At 36.5% G+C, this 22677-nt stretch overlaps 1 protein-coding gene across 8 annotated transcripts in view; it reads left to right on the top strand.

Moving 5' to 3' along the window:
- Window positions 1–22677, top strand: part of NRG3 (neuregulin 3) — a 426542-nt gene that overhangs the window by 387224 nt on the left and 16641 nt on the right. For all 8 annotated transcript variants that reach the window (XR_012043908.1, XM_072870984.1, XM_072870982.1 and 5 more), the window contains 3 exons: window positions 7398–7500; window positions 12674–12800; window positions 21076–21203. Coding sequence is in view for 7 of the 8 variants with exons in the window: in XM_072870984.1 (XP_072727085.1) it covers window positions 7398–7500; window positions 12674–12800; window positions 21076–21203 (358 nt within the window). In the remaining variant the exon portion in view is untranslated. The remainder of the gene's footprint in view (window positions 1–7397; window positions 7501–12673; window positions 12801–21075; window positions 21204–22677) is intronic.

Here is a 22677-nt window from a genome sequence, read left to right as displayed (position 1 = left end):
CAGAGGATCACAGTTTTAGACAGCTTTACCCTTTTTATCGTAAGGTTTTTTTCAGTGTGCTCATTGTTTAAAATAGTGCCATAGATTTTTAGCTGTCAACCTCTATTAACCAGGTAACTTTTTTCCCCGTATATACAGACTGGAAGTTAAGTTGGGGGAGGGAGGAAGAATGGCCCTCACATTTGTTTTTCTCTTATACTTAGTAACCCCAAGTTAAAATATTTATATTCAGGTTGCATCAAAAATGAATAAGGTAAAAACAAGGTTCATATGTAATTTTTACTCTTATTAGTATATAATAAGAATGTAGTACAGGTTAGCTTACTGGGTGTATTTTTGCAGTAATAGGTCTTAGAGAAACTTAGAATTGCTATAATAAATTCTAAAACTGAATCTTTCAAAAAGCAAAATTAGCGCATGCACACAGAGGCTGTGAGACTTAAGTTATGAATTGTGTTGATAGATGACTGACCTTATTCTTCTTAGAAATAGAATGAAAGTTGATAAAGTTTGTAATAGAATTGGATTGTCTTACTCATAAATTGTCAATACACGAAACCTCCTAACCAGACTTTTTCTTAAAAAGGAAAAGGCTACCGCTCATCCCTTAGCTGCCTATGGAGCTATTTCAAGCCTAAGATTTAATAAATATGTTGCATTGAATGTACTTAACTAAGGCTTTGAAAGTTTGTTAGATTTGAGTTCTGGTTATAGCTGACACAAATTCCCAAGCTCCCTGCAGAGAAAAGGAAATGATTGTTTCTTAGGAAACCAAAGTTAAAATTAATTTACCTTCAGAATTGTGATCTTGATTTGTAAAAGTACTTACCAAAATTTCACTTCATAACAACTAGAGCACTTACTAAGAATATTGGCACCTTCACCTATTGATTATTGCACTTCAATTATTGTAACCACAGACAACACTAGACTTTCTTGTGTAAGGTTAGCCTCTCTTTTTTCTTTTTTGCAAATAACTCTCCACTGTTCGTCTCATTTTATTTTGGGTTGGTTTTTTTTTTTTAAGGATGAGTTTGATGAAAATAACTTTTCAGGAGATTTTGGTTCATTAATTTTTGAATGAGATTTCACCTTTCACTCACCCACCTAAAATAGCTGGTTGAGAGCTCAGGGTTAGAGCACATACCTTTGCATCCCTTTTCATGATGAGTCTATAAAATTATACTTAATTCATTGCTTCATTTTTAATATTCCATGCAAAACTAGTGCTAATGCAGCATTAATATTGTAGAATCAAGTACTCAAATAGGTCAGTCTGGTTGAATACTCATCCCTTCCTTTTCTGCATTCTGTGCATGCAGAAAATGATCTCACTAGTGTTAAATACCAATAGTCAAACAACGTATAATATAATGCAATTATAATATATAATGGGCTACATCTATTTCACTTTGCTCTCATTAAGATCCTTCTGCTGTGGATGTTCCATAAGTACAAGAAAATGTATTTTGTTAATCTTAATTACAATCAGAATCATTGAACAGTTCTTCCCAAGAGAAAATCACTATCGAAACTATGAAATGCTTTATGAACTTTTGCCAGCAGAAGTCAGCTTGCACTGATTCCAGTCTGAAATGTGAATCTGTGCAAATTAACCTTGACTCTGCCCTTTCTGTAAACGATAGCAGATAAAAACTTCCACTCTTAATTTGTGAACTCAAGTGTTTTGAAGCGCTTTTAAAAGGGAAATTCTACCCAGACAGACAAAAGCTGAAGGAAGAAAACTCAGTGTCCAATAAAGGTAGCTGAGAATTAGAATAAAACATGGTATTTTATGTGAAGTAATTCATATGCTCTTAAAGATGTTGGAACGGAATTATCTGGGGCAGGTGTATCTATTTTATGTATTTGCATAGACTTAATTCCTTTAGAGGTTAATAGGTTTGTATTACATTTGATCACATTAATCACTGAAATGGAAGAGGCAATATTATCTTCATGGTTACAGAAAGAACAAGGATCTTGACTTACCCAAAGTCAAAGAAGAAATTTGTGAACTGTGGCTTGTAGCATTTCAACTGTTAAATTGTTCTGCCTTAGCACAAGATACAGCATATGGCAGTGAATCTGTACAGTAGGTTTTTGCAAGTGAAAGAACAGAGAAAACTCTTGGGAGAGTTGGAAGTCTGATGCTGAAGCAATCACAGATTTTGTGGAACATGCAGGCTGTTTTTATTCTCTTCATGAATTAAATTTAGAATGCCTTATATAGTTCAGCACTTGTCACACATAAATCTAAGTATATTGAGGAATACGCTTTAACTACTCTCTTGCCTTTTAACTTATGGCAATCCATATTTTATTGGAAATCTTGACGTTGTGTATGGGGTTTCCATGTAGTCCTCCTCTGCTGTTGTATATGGGACTTTGAGGATGCAGGACACCAATAAGAGTGTAAGTGGCAAATTATACTATTGAGGTTCACCTCAGTAGTGAGGTTCTGGCTCTGCAGGACATTCCAATACAATATGGCATGGGAAGACGTGTGTCAGAAAATGCATGGGCAGAGAATGAACGGAAATGGAAAAAGTGTGTGGCAGTGAGGTTACAGCGGAGGTGGCAGTGCCCACTTCGCTGCACCTGCATGGCTTAGTTTTTGCATGGGGACAAAAAGAAAGCCTGCCTTCATGTTGTCTTGTAATTTATTGAGGAAAAGCTGTTCTTATGTTCTATCCATTAGGCCATGTTTCCTCTGTTAACTCTTAAATGGCAGGGATTGAGAAAAAGGTGAAGAAGAACATCTCTCAATTTTCTGGTGAAAAATAAGTCATAGAATTATTTTCATAAAGTTTTCATAGGCATTTATCAATGAGAGAAAGCACGTGGAAAGCAATTGTTTGTCATACATACCAATGACAAGATACTGGGCTTTCCATATTTATTCTACAGCATGTTGTTACTTGCTATAGAATGCAGAGCAGGTCCATTCAGGGGAGGAGAGTGAGGAAAGTAAGGGAATGCTGAATGCTGTTAGGGTTTGTGGTGCTTTCAGAACAGCAGAAACAGCAGAAAAATTAATCTGCACGTTTATTCGTATTTTTTTTCTTTATCAAGCAAAGCTTGAGTAATGCATTCATATAGTAAATGGCGTAATTTCTCAGTTGGCTCAGTTTGAATATTCAATAATTATTCTCTGTGATGCTTGTGACCATATTGAGATTTTATTGAAGAGCCATTGAAATAAGCACCACAAGGGGGAACGCTACTGTTTTTGTTTTGTTATCGTTTTGCTTAGGCCACATGTACAATGCTGTTCTTCATATTTGAAATCCCTTTCAAAGATATTTCAATGAATGCAGAAAATACACAATAGGACTAGAGGATCCAGTGATTATGGCTGGTAATGATATTGTGGATTTAGGTGCTAACAAAGCCTAACATAATCTGTTTTAATTAACTAAATTATTTTTTCTCAGTAATATGGTTAGAAACATCCGTGGTTGTTTCTCAAGGACCTTGTACCAGTGTTCTTCCTTTTATAATAAAGTCACAAAGAAGAGGCAAGTTTCAGCTTATTTACACAACAAAACTACCATATCATTTAGAAGTAACAATCATGAAAAAAAAGTGTCTACCCTACACTTTTTAATCCTCTAAAGACTTACTGTATGCTTCCGTGGGCCTTTCCACATGCATAAAGCAGACAGATGAAAGCCTTTAAGAGTAAATTTTCAAGAGCAAGAGAAAAAAAAACCCAAATCCTAGTACCTGGAATATGGCATGTACTTTTTTTTAGTAACAGACAGATGAAATGTGACTGTGATGTGAGTGCTGGAAAAAACTTTGCTTCTGTGGGTCACCAGTAGTCATTTTGTGTTTCAAAATGGTAGTAAATGTGTGAGATAGAAGAAGGAGCACTTTAGGAAAAAGGAGCACTTTAGGCATGAGAAGTTTACATTCAGTGGGGTGACGTGACACAGGTGAAGGGAGAAAGACAATTTTGTAGCAGGAATGAAAATAAGGAAGAATCAATATTATAAATAAAAATGAGCTAGACGTAACAGCACACATAGTGAGTGGGGACTTGTCTATGGGAACCTAGCCTTTCAACAGGCTTCATGTCCTATGTCAGTTTGTCTTGTCTTTATGTTCTGGGAAGATCTTTCTTTCCGTAATTTTTGTTAAACACAATAGTCTGCATCTAAACAGTTTACTGTGTTATTTTTCAGCACTGTGGTCTGTGGTTGTATTTCTGTTGGTATAGGTTACATATTTTGTATAGTTGGAAAGCTTGGTGGAATTTGTGTTCTGTAGACTTAACTCCTCAACTGAATTATCCAGGAATATCCATGGCAGTTTATATTTTGGTTTTTAGCTGAAATATTTTCTTGGCTGCTCATTAAGTGAGGAATCCTCTCCCTAGAGTATTTATTTCAATAGAATGTAATTAACGTGATTTACTTCACAAGGAATATATGAAAACATGTGAACAGAGACTTACCATAATTTCAGTCACACTTCAGATTACCTTGGGAAGTTTGTTTCAGTATGTAAATACATGTATGCACAAGGTGATGCACATCTTCAACTAAGGAGAAGGAATTTTCAGTTCTTCTCTTTTCTACACGTTGAATTTCCACAGCTTTCTGTTCTGTGAGAACAAAAGTGCTTTGCAGTACTCAGCTGTAGCCTTCTGCCTTATTTAAAGGCCCTATTCAGTACACCTTGGCTAGAGAGGATCTCAGCTGTGCTATACGTGTTTAGAGCAATAGTGAGGTTAAATCATGGCAACAGTGAGGAGACCTTCAAAGTTTGCACAGAGGGGACGATTACATTTCTATCAGTAAGAAGGTGTTTTTTTTTTTTTAAAAAGGCAATGTGGAAGATTAGAGAATGGAAAAATGCTTAACTGATTATATTTTAAGGTGTTGGAGACAAAAAATTGTGGAGTCCAATACATAAATAAAGATTTAAAGGATATAAAAAGTGAACAAAAGTGTCTAAGAAATGGAGTAAAGTTAATCAATAAGTAGTTCTTTAAATATGGACTGTGTAAAATAAACAAAAAGGAAAGAAAGCATTGATCAGCATGTGTTGAAAGCTGGCAGGGATTAATCTGACTACACAAAAGACTTAAATCTTCACATAGTTGTTTGAGCAAGATAATGTTGTCCAGTCTCTGAAGTGCTTTTATCTTGGTAAGACATATTCTAAAGCATCTTTAACAAGACAGTGATAGCTATTCAGGACTGACAAAAGACCATAGCTGCGTTAAACTCACCATTTCTCAAAAATATAACAAAAGAAAAAAAAAGAAAGTATTTAATGAGGACTTAGGTTGAAAGAAAAGCAAAATTAAGCTTGTTTGCACACATTACTTAAATCAATTTCTTTTAATAAATAGAATTTTTTTACTTATATGCAATGTTTGAGTGAAATTAGAGTTTATAAGTACGTATGTTTTAGTTGTGGTCTTAGGCAGTAGGTGCTGAAATTGGTATTCAGGCAGAAGAGATTAACAATTGCTGAACTGAACAATTCTTTAACTATTTGCAGTGTGATCCACCTCAACATAAGAATTCAAAATCTGTAAGATTAGTCCTTTGTGTACTGCAGTGGAAATGGAAGGTGGGTAATTGTGTTTACACAGGCTAGTAAAAACAAACAAACAAAACAAAAAAAGAAATTAAACCCCCAAACATTTAGTTCATTGCCAGTGAGGATTTACTGTCTAGATCCAAATTTTATATATGCCAATGAAGAATGGGCCTAAAGCTCTACTGGAATCAGTTTTGCTGCAATGTTATCAGGATTTCCTATTGAATTACAACCTTTCCAGATATATTTTAGACAGGTAAAAAGCGTAAGTTACTATATTTGCTTCTTTTTATTTTTAAGACAATATTTTAAAAGTACAGCTTTTAGAATTTCAAAATTAAATGAGAGAAAAAAGTCAACAGGAGCTGAGGACATTTGGCATCTTAGAAATGGCTTCTGAATCACTGGTGTTCTTTGAGTGAGCAAGTAAAGTAATTAAATAAAGATTTGGTACTTGTAATTTTATTTGAAGTAGCTTATGAAAAGGGACTGGGACTTTTACAATAGACAAATGACTGTACTTAAATTTCAAAATGTTTAGTAACAGCACTGTGATATTCATTCTTGAGAAATTAATAATTAGTACTGATTAGGATACTGTACATAGTCTTCAGTCATTATAACACCAGATAGTATTTGACTGAAGTTCCAGCTAGGTGTAGATTTTTTTCAATATTTACCTAGATTCACCTTGATGTTGTCATACAGTATTGTCCTCTTATGAACCTGAGACTTATGAACCTGCAGCTTGGAGTTACTGTCACCTACTTGACATATGTGTCTGGTATTCATATTGATGGGGGGGGGGGTCTGCACTGAAGATCTCCAACCTAGAAAGGAAATGTAGATTTGTCAGTGTACAGTGCTTGTACTGGGCTTTGATAATCCTACATGTTGGGTTTCTACCTAAAATATATGAATGAAAATACTGGTTTGTATGTTGCAAGTTTGGAGAAACTGATCTTAAAAAATAACAATCTGTTTAGCATGTTAGCACTTTGGTCTAGAGAAGTAGTTGAAATAATAAAAATAAAATATAATACTTAAAGAGCCATTGATTAGTTCAGTGTGTGAAACTCCAGTTGCCTATCAGCTTCTGTCTGCTGTCATGAATGAGTGTTTTCTCTTGTTTTCTTAGCTTTTTTCTTTTTTTTTTTACTTTCATTCTGTTCCTGTTTTAAAATTAATTAGAAGATTATGAGATTTATTAAGGAAATTTCTTTTAAAAAAATAGAGTCCCATGAAAGCAATATCTGGTGCATTGTAGCATAGTAGTCATTGGGTTCCATCAAGTTGATTGAATTAATTTTTTACTGTGGTATGTTGTATGTAAGCTTCAAGTACAGGGAATGACAGGGGAATAACGCATTGTAATCACCATTCAATTAAAAAAAAAAACCTTACATTTTTTGGGTGGCTAAAAAAGAACTCTGAATCTTGTGGGACCTTGTGAGAGCTCTGATGGGTCTTGCCTTAAGCCAGAAAAACTCCATGGTTGTAGGGCTCTTTAGCCTATTAACAGTAGAAGCTTTCTAAAAAAGCTGAAAAAGAGCACGTAGGGCAGAGAAAATATTAAACTATCCTGATTTTTATTATTATGTGTCTCTCTGTGTGTATTGGAACCATTTGCTAAAACTTTCCTAGCAGGCAACAACTCTATGAACCTTATCTAGATGAGAGGTTCAGAGAAGCATCCATTCTGTTGAGGAATTGGCCAACCCAGACCTCCAAATCTCTCGTATCTGTCCATCATTAATGAAACCATGATGTGCTGAAATCCACTTTTCGCAAGTATTGTTTTCTGATGCTTTCATAATTCTCAATTTTGCTGTTCACAGAGAGCGAAGAAGTGTACCAGCGCCAGGTGCTGTCTATTTCCTGTATCGTCTTTGGCATAGTCGTAGTGGGCATGCTTTGTGCAGCGTTCTACTTCAAAACAAAGTAAGAGCCTTCGTCTAGCATGTTTGTTATTTAGCTTCTGTCCTTTTTATGGCTTTACAATTCTTCAATTTCTCCCCTCCTTTTGAAGCTGACATTATTAATGGACAGGCTAGAACAGTTGCCCGTGGCTACACTATCTAAGTCAAAAAGAAAAAAAAAGTAGACAGGAGTAATATGTGTTCTTGTTTCTATTTTCTGATATCAAGAAGAGATTGTGTCCTTTCCAGTTCTTTTTTTGACAACAATAATTTCGTGTCTTTTACTATCAGTGCAATAATCACTTTCCTCTTTTGAAAATAAAAGTTTAAACATGCCATCTACTTTTTGCAATTCATTTCATATCCTTGAATGTCCCTTTTGTTTTTGTATGCTGAGAACAAAGGTAAAGTTAGAAATGCAGAAAGAGACAAGTTCTCTGCAGATATCTGTAACCTGTAGCTAATAGTTGTAAACTGCTGATGTAGTTGCATAACTGAGTATCTGTAATGCACAAGCACATTGAACTATCGTAGTATGGTGGAATCATCTGTACTAAACTATTTTCAAGTGAAATACTCACTTTCCACTCTATTCTTTATCTTCCCAACTAAACATTATTTTATAATATTTATTGTTATGTGTGTAATTTGAGTTGCAAAAACCTCATAGCAATTACATGACATGCTTGTCAGTGCCACTGTATCTATAAATATGTTCTGTATGGTTGTCATCCCTCATTCCTGTTCCAGCTGGAGCTAATGAGAGAACACATATCAATATAAATAGTACCTGCATGAAGTTAGTCATGGTGGCTGAGCATCAATAATGTGGAGGTTTGCACTATTTAAAAGTCTGGATGCTTATCTGAATCCCCCTTTTTAGATTCATTTTAATGGGTAGGAAATCTGATGAGGACTACTTTTTATTTTAAAAAAATAAAAAATATTTTGACATTTCTATCAGGAAAAAAAAAGAAGTTGGAAAAGTCACCAGATCTTTTTTGTATTCTTTTTTGTCCCCCCAAACTTCAGGGGTACTTTGTGCATGATTTGAGTGAGGATTTGAGTTCATTCATGTTTCATTTAAACACTTCTACCTGTTCTAATGTCTTGAGTGATTTTGTTGAATTGTTCTTTGGACCTAGAGTATGACAGTGATGCTAGCTGGGAGGATGCTGTGGCAGGACAGTTCCTCTCTGCAAACTCCTTGGTTGTAGCATAAATGGTGAGCAGGGACAGCCATTTTTGCCACTGCATTTGAAATGTCATTATGCATTTTAGATCTGCAGAAGAAAGAAAGGGAGAATAAGGTGTTCCTGTTCTTCCTGGAAAGGCTTGGAGGGTTTGCTGGTGAAGAGGGATTCAGAAAAGGCAGAATGGGATTGTCAGTTGGAAGAACATGCAGTCAATGTCTGAGCATAGTGTGAATACAATGTCCCTGTTATTCAGCTGTGCCCCTCTTGGTTTTGCACTGTTGTAGGGAGTGGTGGAGAGCTGGGTTGGAACAGCCTTCCAAATACCATGACTTCGATGAGGTTGTGGGGAGAGCTATGTCTAAAAATAATGAGTAGAAATAATGCTTCAAAGATGAACTCACAAGACAATAGTGCTTCATATCTCAGCAGGACGTGGGGGTGTTGGGTTTGGTTTTTTATCTGCATTATAAATATGATAGTTAAGAGTTACTGGGAAGAGTTGAAGTGTGCTTATGCCGGATCCTGGGAGCTGGAGTTTGAAGAGCAATGAGAAAATGAGCACCTCCAGTTCAGTCAAAAGGTCTTATCAAATATATGAAACACAGTAATAGTAAGATACTAATCAATCCCTAACTCCCAGGCTGTGGCTCCATCTGGCAAACTGTCCAAAAACTAAATAAGTGTGTCTAGACTGAGTTGCATAGAGGCCACATAAAACTGTGTTGTAACTGTGACATTGGCCAGTGTCTTAAGGGTGTAAAAACCAACAAATTTAAAATGCCTCAACCCTTATCATCTGTTAGCTTTTAGTCAACAGATTCTCAGGAGCTGCTTCATCAGGCAGATGTATCTTGATCATACTTAATAGTTATCAAAGCATTCCTCCTGCATGAGGGATAATCCTTGGCTTTAATTTGATGTGTCAAAAATTTAAAATATTGCTAACAGCTACAGAAACTCTGAATGGTGCACGCTTTAAGAAAAAAGTTTCCATGAAGACACTGACCCTGTCTTTCTTAGTCTGATAATTGTATAATAACTACTGCTAGAAATATGGACTTCCCTATGCACCATTAAATTAAAAGTCTTGCTTTAAAATAAATTCAATCTGAGGAACTTTAGAACTATAATTAAACACTATGCCCTTCCAATTATTCCTTTTAGGGTAATCAAGAAAGTGCTGTAAGTGTTAGCAACAGAGGGAGAGTACAGTAATGGGCCGCTCTTTATGGCTTAGACTTTTATAGATGACTGGTGACTACATTTCTTGCTGAAGTAACACCACTTTATTACCAAATATCTCTAAAGTAGAACACATAAGGCCCGTTTGTTTTGAAAACAAAAACTATAAAATAAATATATTAATCAGTGAGTAACTTTGAATTATTAATAGTTTCTAGTTTTATAACTGTGCATCCTGTAGTTTGGTAAAATGAATATGCATAAACCTAATATTAATGTTAGGTTGCATGATCATAAAAGGAAATTAATTATTAGATTGTTTCTCTCAGTAAATTACCTTTGGGAATCTCAGTTGTAATGTTAAAGATTGCAGCAGTGAAGCTGAATATTCCAGTTTACTTACACATGTTTATAGATGTAGAAACAACTCTAAACCCAGGTTTTCTAAATAAATCCAAATTAGAGTTCCAAAAATTTGTAATTTGTTTTGTTATTTCCTGATTAAATTCTAAGAACATTGTATGTATAGGAGAGATTCCCAAAGTCTGATGCTGTGATCATGTTTCGCTGTCATTGTTTAGCCTTCATATGAAGTCTCCACTCAAAAACAGTCATCAAAAAAGACTGGATGTTCCATAACCATTATGGAGACCAACATGCAAGTGGCTGTCTTTCCAGCAGGACATACGGATATATATGCTTATTTCCTCAGTGTATATAATTTAACTGGTCAGAAAATAATTATTCCTACAAACTCCAGAGTTGCTTTTATGAATTTCCCCTGGAATTTTATGAGAAGCTGAGGAGTTCATTTTGACATTTTACAAATTAAATTATTCAATTTCATTGGTTTTAAAAATGAGTAGATATCAAAAAATGTTTTTAAGAGATTTTTCAGACTCAACTGACTAATTTAATTTGACATGATAATCCTTAGGATTATATATCTATTCAGATTATTCTGATATTAACTTTACAAGTTGTTTTGGCTAAGGAAGAATTTTAAAAGTTTAATAAGTTTTTGTGCTTGAGAAATTATTTCCTCACCCACCCATATTCATAAATCTTACTAATTATGAGCTCCTAGCTATACTCAAAACATGCCACTCATATTTGTAACATGCTTACAATGTAAATTCATTCTTTTTCATTTGCCATGCTGTTTCAAAATAGTATGTAAATAGAAAGCATAAGAGATACCTATAGAGTCCAAGATTTATTATAGTTTATGACCTGTATTCAGGAAACATGCTATAACAAATACCTACTTCTAAGCAGGTGCTTACAGCTTGTTCAGTTTAAACAAATGCTTAAATTGTGCAATGCTGAATCAGAACTAAGGGACTCAAAGACAGAGGAAATCCCACATATTTATTTTAATATATTAAAAACTATATATTAAAATTGAATATCTGAACTGTGATACTTCTCACTGCTTTCTTTCATATTGAGGGAACTTTTCCTTTCTCACAGTTTCCCCCCTTGACCACTTAAGTAAGTCATTTTCCTCTGGTTCCTTACACTTTCCTGTACTAGACACAGACTGCACTGAAAGAAGTTAAAGTGACTTTTATACTTGATCCGGTGTCAAATTCATTGGCCTGAGTCAAGTAAGATGCTGTCAAATTTGATGATGTCAGAAGGCTTTCAGCAGCAAAATCACCAGAAATTTTTCAAAATGTTGCTGAAGCTTCTTTGCTAAAATTTCAGATTTCGGAATAGAAAGACTATATTTCCTTTATTTCTCATTGACACTTCCCTGAAACCACTTCCTCCTGAAATTTGGCTCCACACCAATTGCTGTCCAAAAGCTGCTGGTGGCATAACGAAGTGCTGCTGCTGATGATGAGTCCTTGACCTTGCTGGGCAGTTTCCAGGGCCTTTGTAGGTTTGCTGCTGGAGATGCATCTGCTGGGGAGAAAAAGGGAGAAGGAAGGAGAGAAAGGATTAAAATAGTATTGTGGAGTTATTTCTTGTGATCATTTAAAACTAATAGTCTCAGACAATGTAGCTTATCAAAAGAATGGAGACTGATAAAAGACCTTAAATATATTTTGCTAACAGTTTTTGCCCAGCTGACACATCTGTTTGCAGAAGATAAAATAAATATTTAAAATAAAGTTTGCTGCCTCATATCCTCAATCATGTACAGAACTTTAAAACTCAGTTTGCCAATATAGTGTGGCAGAAGCAGAAAGCCTTTATTAATAGTGTAGTTATCTCCTGAATATTGCAAGTGATTCATCTAGTGGTATTCCTAGCTCTGACATAGTGGATCGTAGTATAATATGTCAAAAGCACAGCCTCAGATACCGTACTGATGTTTTTTTCCAGGTTTAAGCATGTAAGCAAAAGCTGGTCTATACAAGATATTGGGTTATAGGTCAAGTCCAACCAGCTACTAGCAGAAATCTTTGATTCTTTGATACTTTTTATAGCCAACAGGGGCTTGTGTGTGCTGTATTTGCCAAAATCTTTGTTCCAAATCAGAGCAAAATGCTTTTTTAATATTCAGGCCTACTTGCAAGCTATTGTTAAATATGTAATACATGATCTTACAAAATTCTGCACTAAAACAACTAGCATGCTATTATAGTAATCTGAGAATAGAAGGTATTTTAAACAGAAGAGCTCTTTTTTCCCTTTCTTAAGCTTCACCAGAAAATGACCACTGCATTGAAATATTAGACACTAGTGAATTAGCTCAGCTGGCTAATCTAATACGGTGAAGTTTTGAACAAAGGCTATAAAAATATCATGGCTATAGTAGAAGATCAGACTCGCTCTTTCTTACATGAATTTTATTTCTCTCTGCAGGAAACAAAAAAAGCAAATTCATGAACAGCTGAAAGAAACGCAGAATAGGAAAACCTACAGCCTAAATGCTTCCAGCATGATGGCAAAGTCAGAGTGTATGGCACAAAGCCGAGTCCAGCTGCAAAATGTAAGTAATCTTGCCAGCTACAACACTTAATAGCCTGGCTGAGTTCTTGCTGCTGATGGCAGCACATCGCCATGTTGCTATTAGCATCTGAGCAATGGGAACAAGAATTCTCACCTCTTTCATAAAATGTTTTCTGTCAGGCCTGTTAATGGAAAACACCAAGCAGGGATTTTGTTCTAAAGTTATTTCAATGGATGATGGTACATTTTGTTCATGTAATAGACCTGGCTGAGCCCCCTAGCTCTGCATCCAGCAGTGGAAATTACTATTACAGTTTCCAGCAATACCTTATCTCATATGTATGGTTTATAGGTGGAGTGGGGGTCCTTGATCTTAAGTGATTTCAAGTCTTCCAATAGTTAATGAACCTGCATGAAAAAATGTAGAGATTTGTCACAGTTAATTCAGAGTAAATTCAAAATCTAGAACTAAATTTACACATGTCAACTAGTGCCCAAGGGAAGACTGTGCAGATGGTCTCATTTTCCTGGGTCTTGTGTTAAAGGGATTTTTGATACCAGAAAGAGATCAGTTTGATCAAACTAAATTTGAAATGTATTTAGTCATTTTCTGTATATAGTTATATGTAAGTTAATACAATCCCACAATCATGAAATACTTAAAGCGTATTTGAAATAAGGAACTTCAAGGCGATGGATTTATTTAGCCCTGGATACAAGGTATTTTCCAATGCATGTCATTCTCTTCCCCCAGTCATACACATTTAGTGCTGTCTTATTTTGAACAAAGTCTTTGAAAAAACTGAGAAGGATCCTGGTAGCAATATAATATGAAATCATAAAAGATGTATTGAAGTATTTTTAAATGCTTAACTCTTTTTGAAAAAAAGTATCTTAGTTTTGCTTAAAGGGATGAATACCTTATTTGCTGTTCCATCCAAATAGTGGGAGTTTAGCAAAAGTGAGCACTCATACCCACTTAGCCACAGATGTCTCAACTCCTGGTTTACATCCAGTTAATGTAGAAATAAGTATAAGTCCTTTTAACCAATTCAGAGTAAGCAGAGTCTCCATGCTATGACAGAGGAGTTGTCAGAGCATTGCTTGTGTTCACTAACACTTTTGTTTTATCTGAGCACCATCGTGCTCATTATATGCTTTGTGGTTCAGGAAAAACATGCTATTTCAAGAAGGAAGATACCTCCGCTACATTGACATGATCACAGCTTAGGAAACCTTGTGCAATTCTTTGTTTCACTTTCAGTTCATTCAGTCATATATTACTTCTAGCCCCTAAAAAAAGCTGTTGGGAGTGTTGTTGGGTTGTAATGATGGCAACAAAAGGCAAAGTTGTAAAGAGCTTTTGTAATCCTTTTGTTCTAACATATAAAGTGGGTCTTGGTTAGCACTAAGAATATGTTCTTTGCCTTTTCTCACTGTAATTCAGTGCAATATTTTGTCAACCCATCATCACAATGAACTATTTGATGTCTTCTGAACAGCTGAGAAGCACATCAACAAGCTTTATTTAAATCTTTTTCTTTTGTCATAACAACAGCCATAATGGCCGAGGTAGCAGTTTGTAGATTCCAGGTATTAGAGATTGAAAACCATTATTATTATTTATTATTTTAATTCAAATTTGTTTTTCAGCTTTTAATGCTGTTCAGACTGGCATTATCAGTGCTGGTAATTAACACACCGTTTTCTAGTTCTTGTGGCCGCTTGCAGGCAGCTGTTTTCTCCTTGCCATTAATGCATTTTCCCTTTGGGAGCAAAGATACTAAGGAAGAAAACCAGAATGACCTTGTGCAGGATGTAGCGTAACAGCGCAGGGTAATAACGGCTTCTATTGTTAGCAAGATTTTAGTGCACAAATGCATGTAGGCAATTCATGAAATATTTACAAAACTTGGCAGATTGGAGGGGGAAAAAAAGGGCAGGGAGTATGGCAAGGCAGCAGCAAATAACTTTGAAATGGTATTTCGTAGGAATGGCTGAGTGGCTCCCCATCAGAGAGCAGAGATCTGCCCTGGGCGTATCTGCTGGGTGGGAAAGGGATGAGCAGTGGCGCAGGGAGGAGAGCGCTCCTGCTGCTCACTGCTGCGGCTGCCCTGCCGCCTTTCTGCTCCTCACTGCCTGGATGTGATCTCTCTGCAGCTCCCATCACATGGGTTTGGGGAGAAATCTTAGTTCTCTTCATTTCCAGGAGCCAATAAAGAAACTTAAATAAATTAAGGTGGTTATTTTCTGGAGAGTAGTCCTTCAGTCTGGCATTTTGGTTTATGTAATCCTGGAAGCCGTTTCTTTTCCCACTCCAAGTGCTCCTCTTACATGGGAAAACTGTCTTGCTTGTATGTCACCTTTCTCTCTTTCCCTAAAAGATTCTCCCATATTTTTCTTCTGCCTATTTGTAATGGACCTGGTGATGCTTTCAGGTTTTTCACCCTGCTTTTTCGTCTTCTGTAGAGAAGAACACATTAGTGTAGACCTGAGAATAGTTGCATAAGGTTCCTTATTCTTGATGACTATTCTAATAATGTCTATTCTGAAAGAGCCATCACATTCTGACTCAGAGGTTGCTGCGTTTAGTAAAGGATGCATGGATCTTTCCAAATGCTGTGTTGCTCTAGAAAGAGGTTTTACTTATTTCCCAGGACCCAGGGTACAGCAGATAGTGTTTCAAGTGGTTTGTGCGTGTAAAGAGTTTGACCAATCTCAGTGAAGTACTTTTTCTCTTCATCATTCCTTTTTTCCCTTTTTACCCTTGGCTGGACTTAAGGACAATAATAATTTTTTGTTACTTATTTTCAAAGCTGATTTTGAATCTTGTTTTAAATGAGAGAAACCATGTGAATTTATTAAAATTACTGTTAACACAAAAAACATACACATTCCCTTTTTGAACCAAGTATTAAAATGAATTACAAATTTGCATTTTATTCTAGCCTAACTCATTATACTTGCAGCTGTTAGCATTACTGCAGAAGGAAAAGAAAAGGACTTCAGACCTCAGTCCCCATGATATCCCACCTCTCTGCCAATTAAAGCTTCTTTACAGTAGTGCAATTATGAGAACCATATACAAGGTTAAAAACTCTGAATGTTTGCTTGTAAAACACTCTCCATTTGTATCAGAATTCTCCTGCTGCATCCTAGACTACGGGTTACCTTGCAGCAATCCTTATTTTAAAAGGCAGTGTTTAAGAAATGGATTTGAAGTGTTGGACATTCCCAACACTTGGGACATTCCCAAGTTCATTAAACATCCATATGGCAGAAATGCTCTTTCAGATGTGCATATTCAAGTTAAGCAACAGGATATTTAGAAAAGAATGGAGCTGGCCAACTGAAAAATGTAGGCTTTTTAGGACTCCCCTCATTTAAGAAGTTATTCTTTTGGGGGTTTTTGCCCTCTCTGATCAGCAGGGTAAACACAAGCAAGGAAGAATGGCCACATCCCAGCACCTCCCTTGGCAAGCCCCGAGGCTGAGGAAGAACACAGGGAGAGTTAGGCATTTAAGTTAAAACATGGATGCCTCCCTGTCATTTGCTATATTGCAGGGAATAAAGCTTTTTGTTTGCATTGACAATATTTTTAAGTATCATATGCTTTTCCTTCCCAGACTCAAATGCATTGCATCTCCTCCACTTCCTTCCTCCGCTCAATTGTGATTCTGTAAAGTAAAAAAAAGGGTTAGATTTTGTTGGGACAGCTGTATTTTCTCTGAACTCTAGCTACTCATAGCTGGTAATTGTGTTTGCCTGTGCCGAGTCTATTTCTCTTGGTATCGATTCTGTTATTTTGTTAGGGATACAAATTAGATGAAAAATACTGTATACTGTAAGCAGGATTCATACATAACTGTCTGAAGACAGCTTCTAGTATTTCTCCTGAATCACCTTCAAGTCCACTGCTTTTCCAAAATATTCTGGCAGCAACACACTTAATTTCTTGCTAGGTTTTCTAGCATCTTGGATTTGGAGACTAATGCACTGGTAATCTTGCTATAATTCTTCAGTAAGGAAGGGATAGATGTGCCCATTTTTAATGCAGGATCTTTGAGGTACACAGGAGATTCAGATTTATTTCACCTAATGCATGAAACTTAGGACTTCCTAGTATTACCAACCCCTTCCCAAAGAGATTCTGTTATCTTCAAGAGATATTTAATGAATGTGCTCCACAAGACTGCAGCGAATGGTTCGATGTCCTCGTAGGCATAAGGAAGGCATTCTCAGCTGCCCCTCTTAGAAACACAAGTGCTCTGTGCCCCTTCATACACCGAGCAAGGGGCGAGAGGAGGTGGTGTGGCCCTCCTGTTTTTCTGTAGTTCACCAGTCTTCATGAGTCTTAATCTTGCTCCTGATTACTAGCTCCTTTTTCCACCTTGACTACAGGGTTTATTTAAATTCTCATAACTTGACAAATATGTCATGGAACAACAACAAAAAAAAAAAAGCAGCTGAAGCCTTGCCATTCCTTTAGTGATTCTGAGAGATGTCATGGTTATTTAAAGTGGCCTTTTTCACCCTTGTGGATTTTAATACCTTCTCGCATAGTACTAAGTGGATCTATTAATTCCCCATCACTTTCCCTCTGAGGTGGTTAATATGCTTTTCATGCCGTAGTGTGTGGTTTCACTTTTCACTACACTTGTCTCTAATAGCTTGTAATCACTAGCTCCAGGTTTCTGATATTCTTATAATGAGGGGGAAAAATGCTCTTTTGTGTCTTGTTGCCTTTTGTTGATAGTAGTAGGAAATAAATTCTTTTTAGTCACTGTGATAGAAATGCAATTAATATATGTTGAGCAACAGATACACTTAAATCTTTTAAAAGATTACTGTGTGGTTTTGCCTGAGTTACGATGTGATTTATCAGCTAAGATCAAGAGCAAATTTCCCATTTCTATATCACATGACTACTTAGGAAGAACTGCCAGAATAGCCAAACTTGAATTTACTGGCCTCTGTCTAGAGCAACAAAATGTGTAGAGCATATGGGAACAGCTGTAAGGACATTAAATATATCACCTGATGGACTTTTGTGCAAGGTCAGCCTATCCAGAAAAATCACTGGTTCTTTACCTCCTGGAAGCACCCTCTCTGAATGCAATTTAAAGCTGACCCCTCTGCCTTCTCAGTCCTTTTTGAAATGGGATCCCCGCATCACCTCTCTTCCAATGCCATATGCTTTTCTGGACTTTTTATTATTACTATTTTGGGAAAATCGTTGAGGAAGAAGAGCTAAGAAAAGCTGGGGGAGGGATGGGTGTTTCATTTTGCGTAACACTAGGACAACAGTGTCAAGCTATTCTGTAGTACTTGAGTGGCATTTGTTATCCATGGATCCTACATGAATAGGATAGAATAAAGGATACAAGGCATGGAGCGGGAGAATTATGAGCTCACAGGCATACAGTAGGTCAGTGGCAGAGGCTGATTTCTTGTCTCCTGGCCCAGGCTGCTGTTGCAGAATTGCTGAGCATTAACTAGCAGGGGTTGGAATTTTATTGTCAAAGAGTTGAGTAATTGTACATAACAGATTATTTTCTCCATGAAACCATGAAAAATTGAAAATTTGCAAAATGGTTTATTTTTAAATGCTATCATTATTCTTTAATTTATTTAGCCATATGCATCAGCATTTCTCAGTAATTGCTCAAACAAGCACAAATAATTAAGCAAGAAGACAATAAAACCATAAAGAAAACAAATAATACAGATAAGCTTTCAGTGATGCTTTCAACGTACTGGGACAGTCCTTTGGAAGTGTTTCACAGCGTATTCTCCTTCATGGCTGAGTATTCAGCAGCTCACAACAGTCGGAGGGCTCCGCAGAGCTCAGCCCACGTGAGAACTGGGCTGTGGAAGCAGTGGGATGGGCTCTGCTGGGATACGGATGGGGAGTAATCCTATACCATACTGCTGGGGGCACCAACTGGTACTGCTGTGAACTCCTCACAGAAATCTGAAGATATTTTTCTCCAGAGATGATCTCAGAGAAGGGATGTGGCACTTATGGTTAAGCTAAAGGAGAATAAACCCAACTGTGTTTAAACCTATTAAAATGTATGAATAAAGTGACACATCCAAATAAGTTCAAATTCTCTGTATATTCACACCCTCAATTTAAATTGTGATTCATGTTTTCATTGTAATTAATGTTATGGCTGTTATGGTAATTGGTAAGTGGTGTATCTGAAAATGGCATAAAAGAAGTGTTTGGTTAGGTGGAAAAAATATCCCTTGCAGGCTGTGCCTGGGTGGTGCTTGGTGTTGGACCGTCAGTATAGTTTCTAGTCAGCATCAGAGCAGCTTCTGGGGGTCCTGGTTTTCCTCAGTTCTGATGAGGAAAGACCCTGTATACCATCGCTCCAGCCCACATCCACCTTGAACATGGATGTAGCAAAAGGCACAGCTTATCTCTAATTACCCTTCATGGTTCACTTCATACTCATGGTTTTATAAGCCATTCGGACCTTCAATTTAGTATCATGAGCAAACACAAAAAACAACAGAAATAGCTTCCTGGCACTAACAACCCATTCTTTACATAGCTCAGATTGATTTATTCAGGTCAGAAATCAAAGACAGTTTCATTTCTGCAGCTGGCAGGATAACTATTAAAGCCTAAAACCTTCACAGACACGAGTACCTTAAAAATTGTACTTCTGTCTGAATATTTTGTCTACAATGTTTACAAGTGACAAGTAAGATCATGGTAACTGAAAGAAATAAGAGTGGAATATGTTTCTTATTATTTCAGTTGTGTTAACTTCATGCATGCAGCAACATTTTGTATATTGTCACCCTCATAGCTTTGCCTTCGGAAGCACGAAAGCAGGGATTTGGGCCCTGTTTATGGGGGTATTTCACACAACAGAAAGAGGGAGAAAAGAATTGGAGAAAAATCCGAAGATCTGGTATTTTATCTGTAGAAATCAGTCATAGGAAGTCTGAGTACATGGCCTAAAATTGCATGTAACCCATTTTTAAAAGAGAGTAATCTTCTATGACTTTCCTTTTTGATTTTGCTGAAGTGTGGGGAAATGTAGATAAGAATAAGTGAGAATCAGAAAATAATTCTGTATTTTAAAGGAGTTATTGGTCTTTTGTTAGACTACAAAATAATTACGAAAAAGAACTGTACTTTAAAAGAAATCCTGCTGTCTTCTCCACGAATGTTTATGCTATTGTATCATAGCATGGCATTTTTTACCACTGTGATTCTTTTTTTATATTATTACTATTTTAATTTGTATTTTCTGTCTAAAATATTTAATCATGTAATAGCTTCCACAATACCAGTTAATTGTAAAGATAACATGGATATCTAGGTATCTAGTACTAAAAATACAAACTCCATACAGAAAGAAATGGATTAAAGAAAAATAGACCAATTCATTTTAGTGCAGGTCATTGTAATGCAACATAAAACATCTGCAAAGTGCAGTATTTTTCATACCTGAGTGGAAATGTGGGTTAACCTCTCATATCTCTGAGATATTGCCCAGTAACCACTAACAACATTGATTCTTCTTCCAAGCCAAAATGCAGCTTTTTTTTATACTTTGACTTTCTGGCTCCATTCAGGATCAGAGACACAATTTTTGCTAAATTTCCAGTTGAATCACAAAGCAAGAAGAAAATCTGTTCTTGTTCATGTTTGGTGTCTGCTTTACAGACCTTTGTGTCTCACTATGTGCCCAGAGACTGCCCTACGCCTACAACTGCCACAAGAAGAATTATGTTTACGCTGTTCTTACTAGCACAGATACTCCCAGGTCAAAAGTTTCAGACTTGTTCAGAAGGGCTATCTGGCTCTATGGATAGGATTCAAATATTTTTCTTACTTATCTGATGATACAAATGCTGTTTCAGTTTGGTTTTCATAGTTACGCATGCTGATAAAAGCAGTGTTTGACTGAAATCACCAAAGGACCCAAGAAGGTGCTGACTGTCCTCTGAGATGTGTTTTGGTGTCTCAGTCTCTGCATGGAGAGCCACAAAAACAGGCTTTTATTCAAAGGGATCAGTGTTCCCTATCATTATGGGCAGATCAGTCAGTAATTTTGCTACTAATGCAGATATTGGCATTTTGATATGGAGAAGGTAATGGGGGTAGTGAGTACCGGTGCTTTCCGCTATGTAAACAGTCGTGAATGAATGTATTACTTGCAATGCCTAATGTTAATTTAAAAATGCAATAGAGCACTTCTTAGCCCACTCCAATTTGAATTCTGATTGAATAGCATCAACAATGTACTTTGCCTTTTGTGTATTAATTAATTCTATTCTCTGTGCCACAGTATTCAAAAACAGATAGGCATCCTCGGCCTATTCTGGACAAAGTTATGGAGTCTAGTTTTTCAGGCCCTCAGTCTTTCCCAGAGGCCTTGTCTCCCGACAGAGGAACCCAGCCCATCAAGCAACATAGGTAAGCAAATGGCTGTCTGATGGGAGATCTGGCAGGCTGCCGAGGGATGTCGCTGAACTGGTGCTGGATACATGTGCAGGACTACTGTGCGCGGGGACTAGGAGAGATGCTGAGTGATATGGTACCAGCAGAGCCTCAGCCGACTCATGGAGCAGATGTCCAAGCATTTTCTTAGCTGCTTATTTATGAACACATGGTGGCCTTTGAAAACTAATCTTTAAAAAGTTTGGATGGTTGTTTCCAAGAGGAAAAAAAGAGGAAAGTCACCCATCACGGGATGGCGTTTGGATTAGAATTCTGCTTATAGTCTTTTTGGATTAAAAAGAGTGCAGATGCTTCATTACGGCACTAGAAACCAAATTTGTGTCTGGTATAAGCAATAGTGGTGGTGGAACGTCTGGTCCAGAGCACCCTGAGAAAAAGGAGTTCAGAATTTTTTTGGCTAGATAATCAGGAATGGAAGTCTTATTTATTAAAAGGTTATTTTTTTTAAATTACTAAAAAAAAAAAAGTCTCGGATTGCGTGAGGTTATGATCTAGCTTCTGTAGTATCTGGTGCATTTTCATTGCAGTCCCCAGTCAGCTACATGTTCCTTCTCTTTTGAATGAATGATTTGCTTGACCTACCAAAGTGCAGCATGTGAGCCAGGAAGGGATATTTGGGTCCTATCTACTTTTACCTTACTTAAGCCTTTAATTTGGCATGAAAAAATAATGCTAACTGTCATGTCAGATCCATTTCTTAGGGCTTATTCCTTATTGCACAGAGATTTTCAAAATATGCTTAATAATTTTACTGAACATAGATGAACTATGATGGAACTGTTGCCTAGAATGCTTTCCACTGAAGTTCTGGGGGGAATTTTATTTCCATTTAGTCAAAAGGTGAAGTTCAGAAAAAACACAGTGACATTCCCTCACCTTTAATAACATGGTTGCAGTATCCAAGTTTGAAATATTTTAGGTGCTGTGCCATGACATTACCTAAGCTCAAAAATATGGAAATAAATTAAAGACTGAAAATATTTCTTCTGTTTATGAATGTCACTTAAAATAAAAGCTGAATGAATCCCTGTTTTCCATAGGGAAATTACAGAATAAGCCACACTGAATTTACAGTGAACTAATGCAGAATCCTAGATTGCTCATTTTAAAACCTTTGTACACAAAATTTCTCTTTCCCAGAAAAAAAAAAAAAAAAAAAAAACAAACAAAAAAACCACCACCCCAACAGTCATCTTATTTGCAGATGTCAAGGGCCAGACTATCTTAAGAGTGTTTGTTTTAGAACTGTTTTAAGATGTAGAGTGACTAGCTTAATTTATAAAGAATTCTCTTTGTAGTTTTATAACTTAAGATTTATTATACAAGGCCCTTGCTTTATAAAACATGCAATGGATTTGAACATTTAAGACTTACAAGGCTGTCTTTAGTTTATGCACCATGTGACAGCTTCCTAATTTACTCGGCTTCT

The sequence above is a fragment of the Ciconia boyciana genome, chromosome 8 (assembly GCF_034638445.1).
Source record: "Ciconia boyciana chromosome 8, ASM3463844v1, whole genome shotgun sequence".
Classification (NCBI taxonomy): domain Eukaryota; kingdom Metazoa; phylum Chordata; class Aves; order Ciconiiformes; family Ciconiidae; genus Ciconia; species Ciconia boyciana.
Note: the sequence above shows the minus strand (reverse complement) of the source record. Positions and strands in the feature narration are given on the sequence as shown.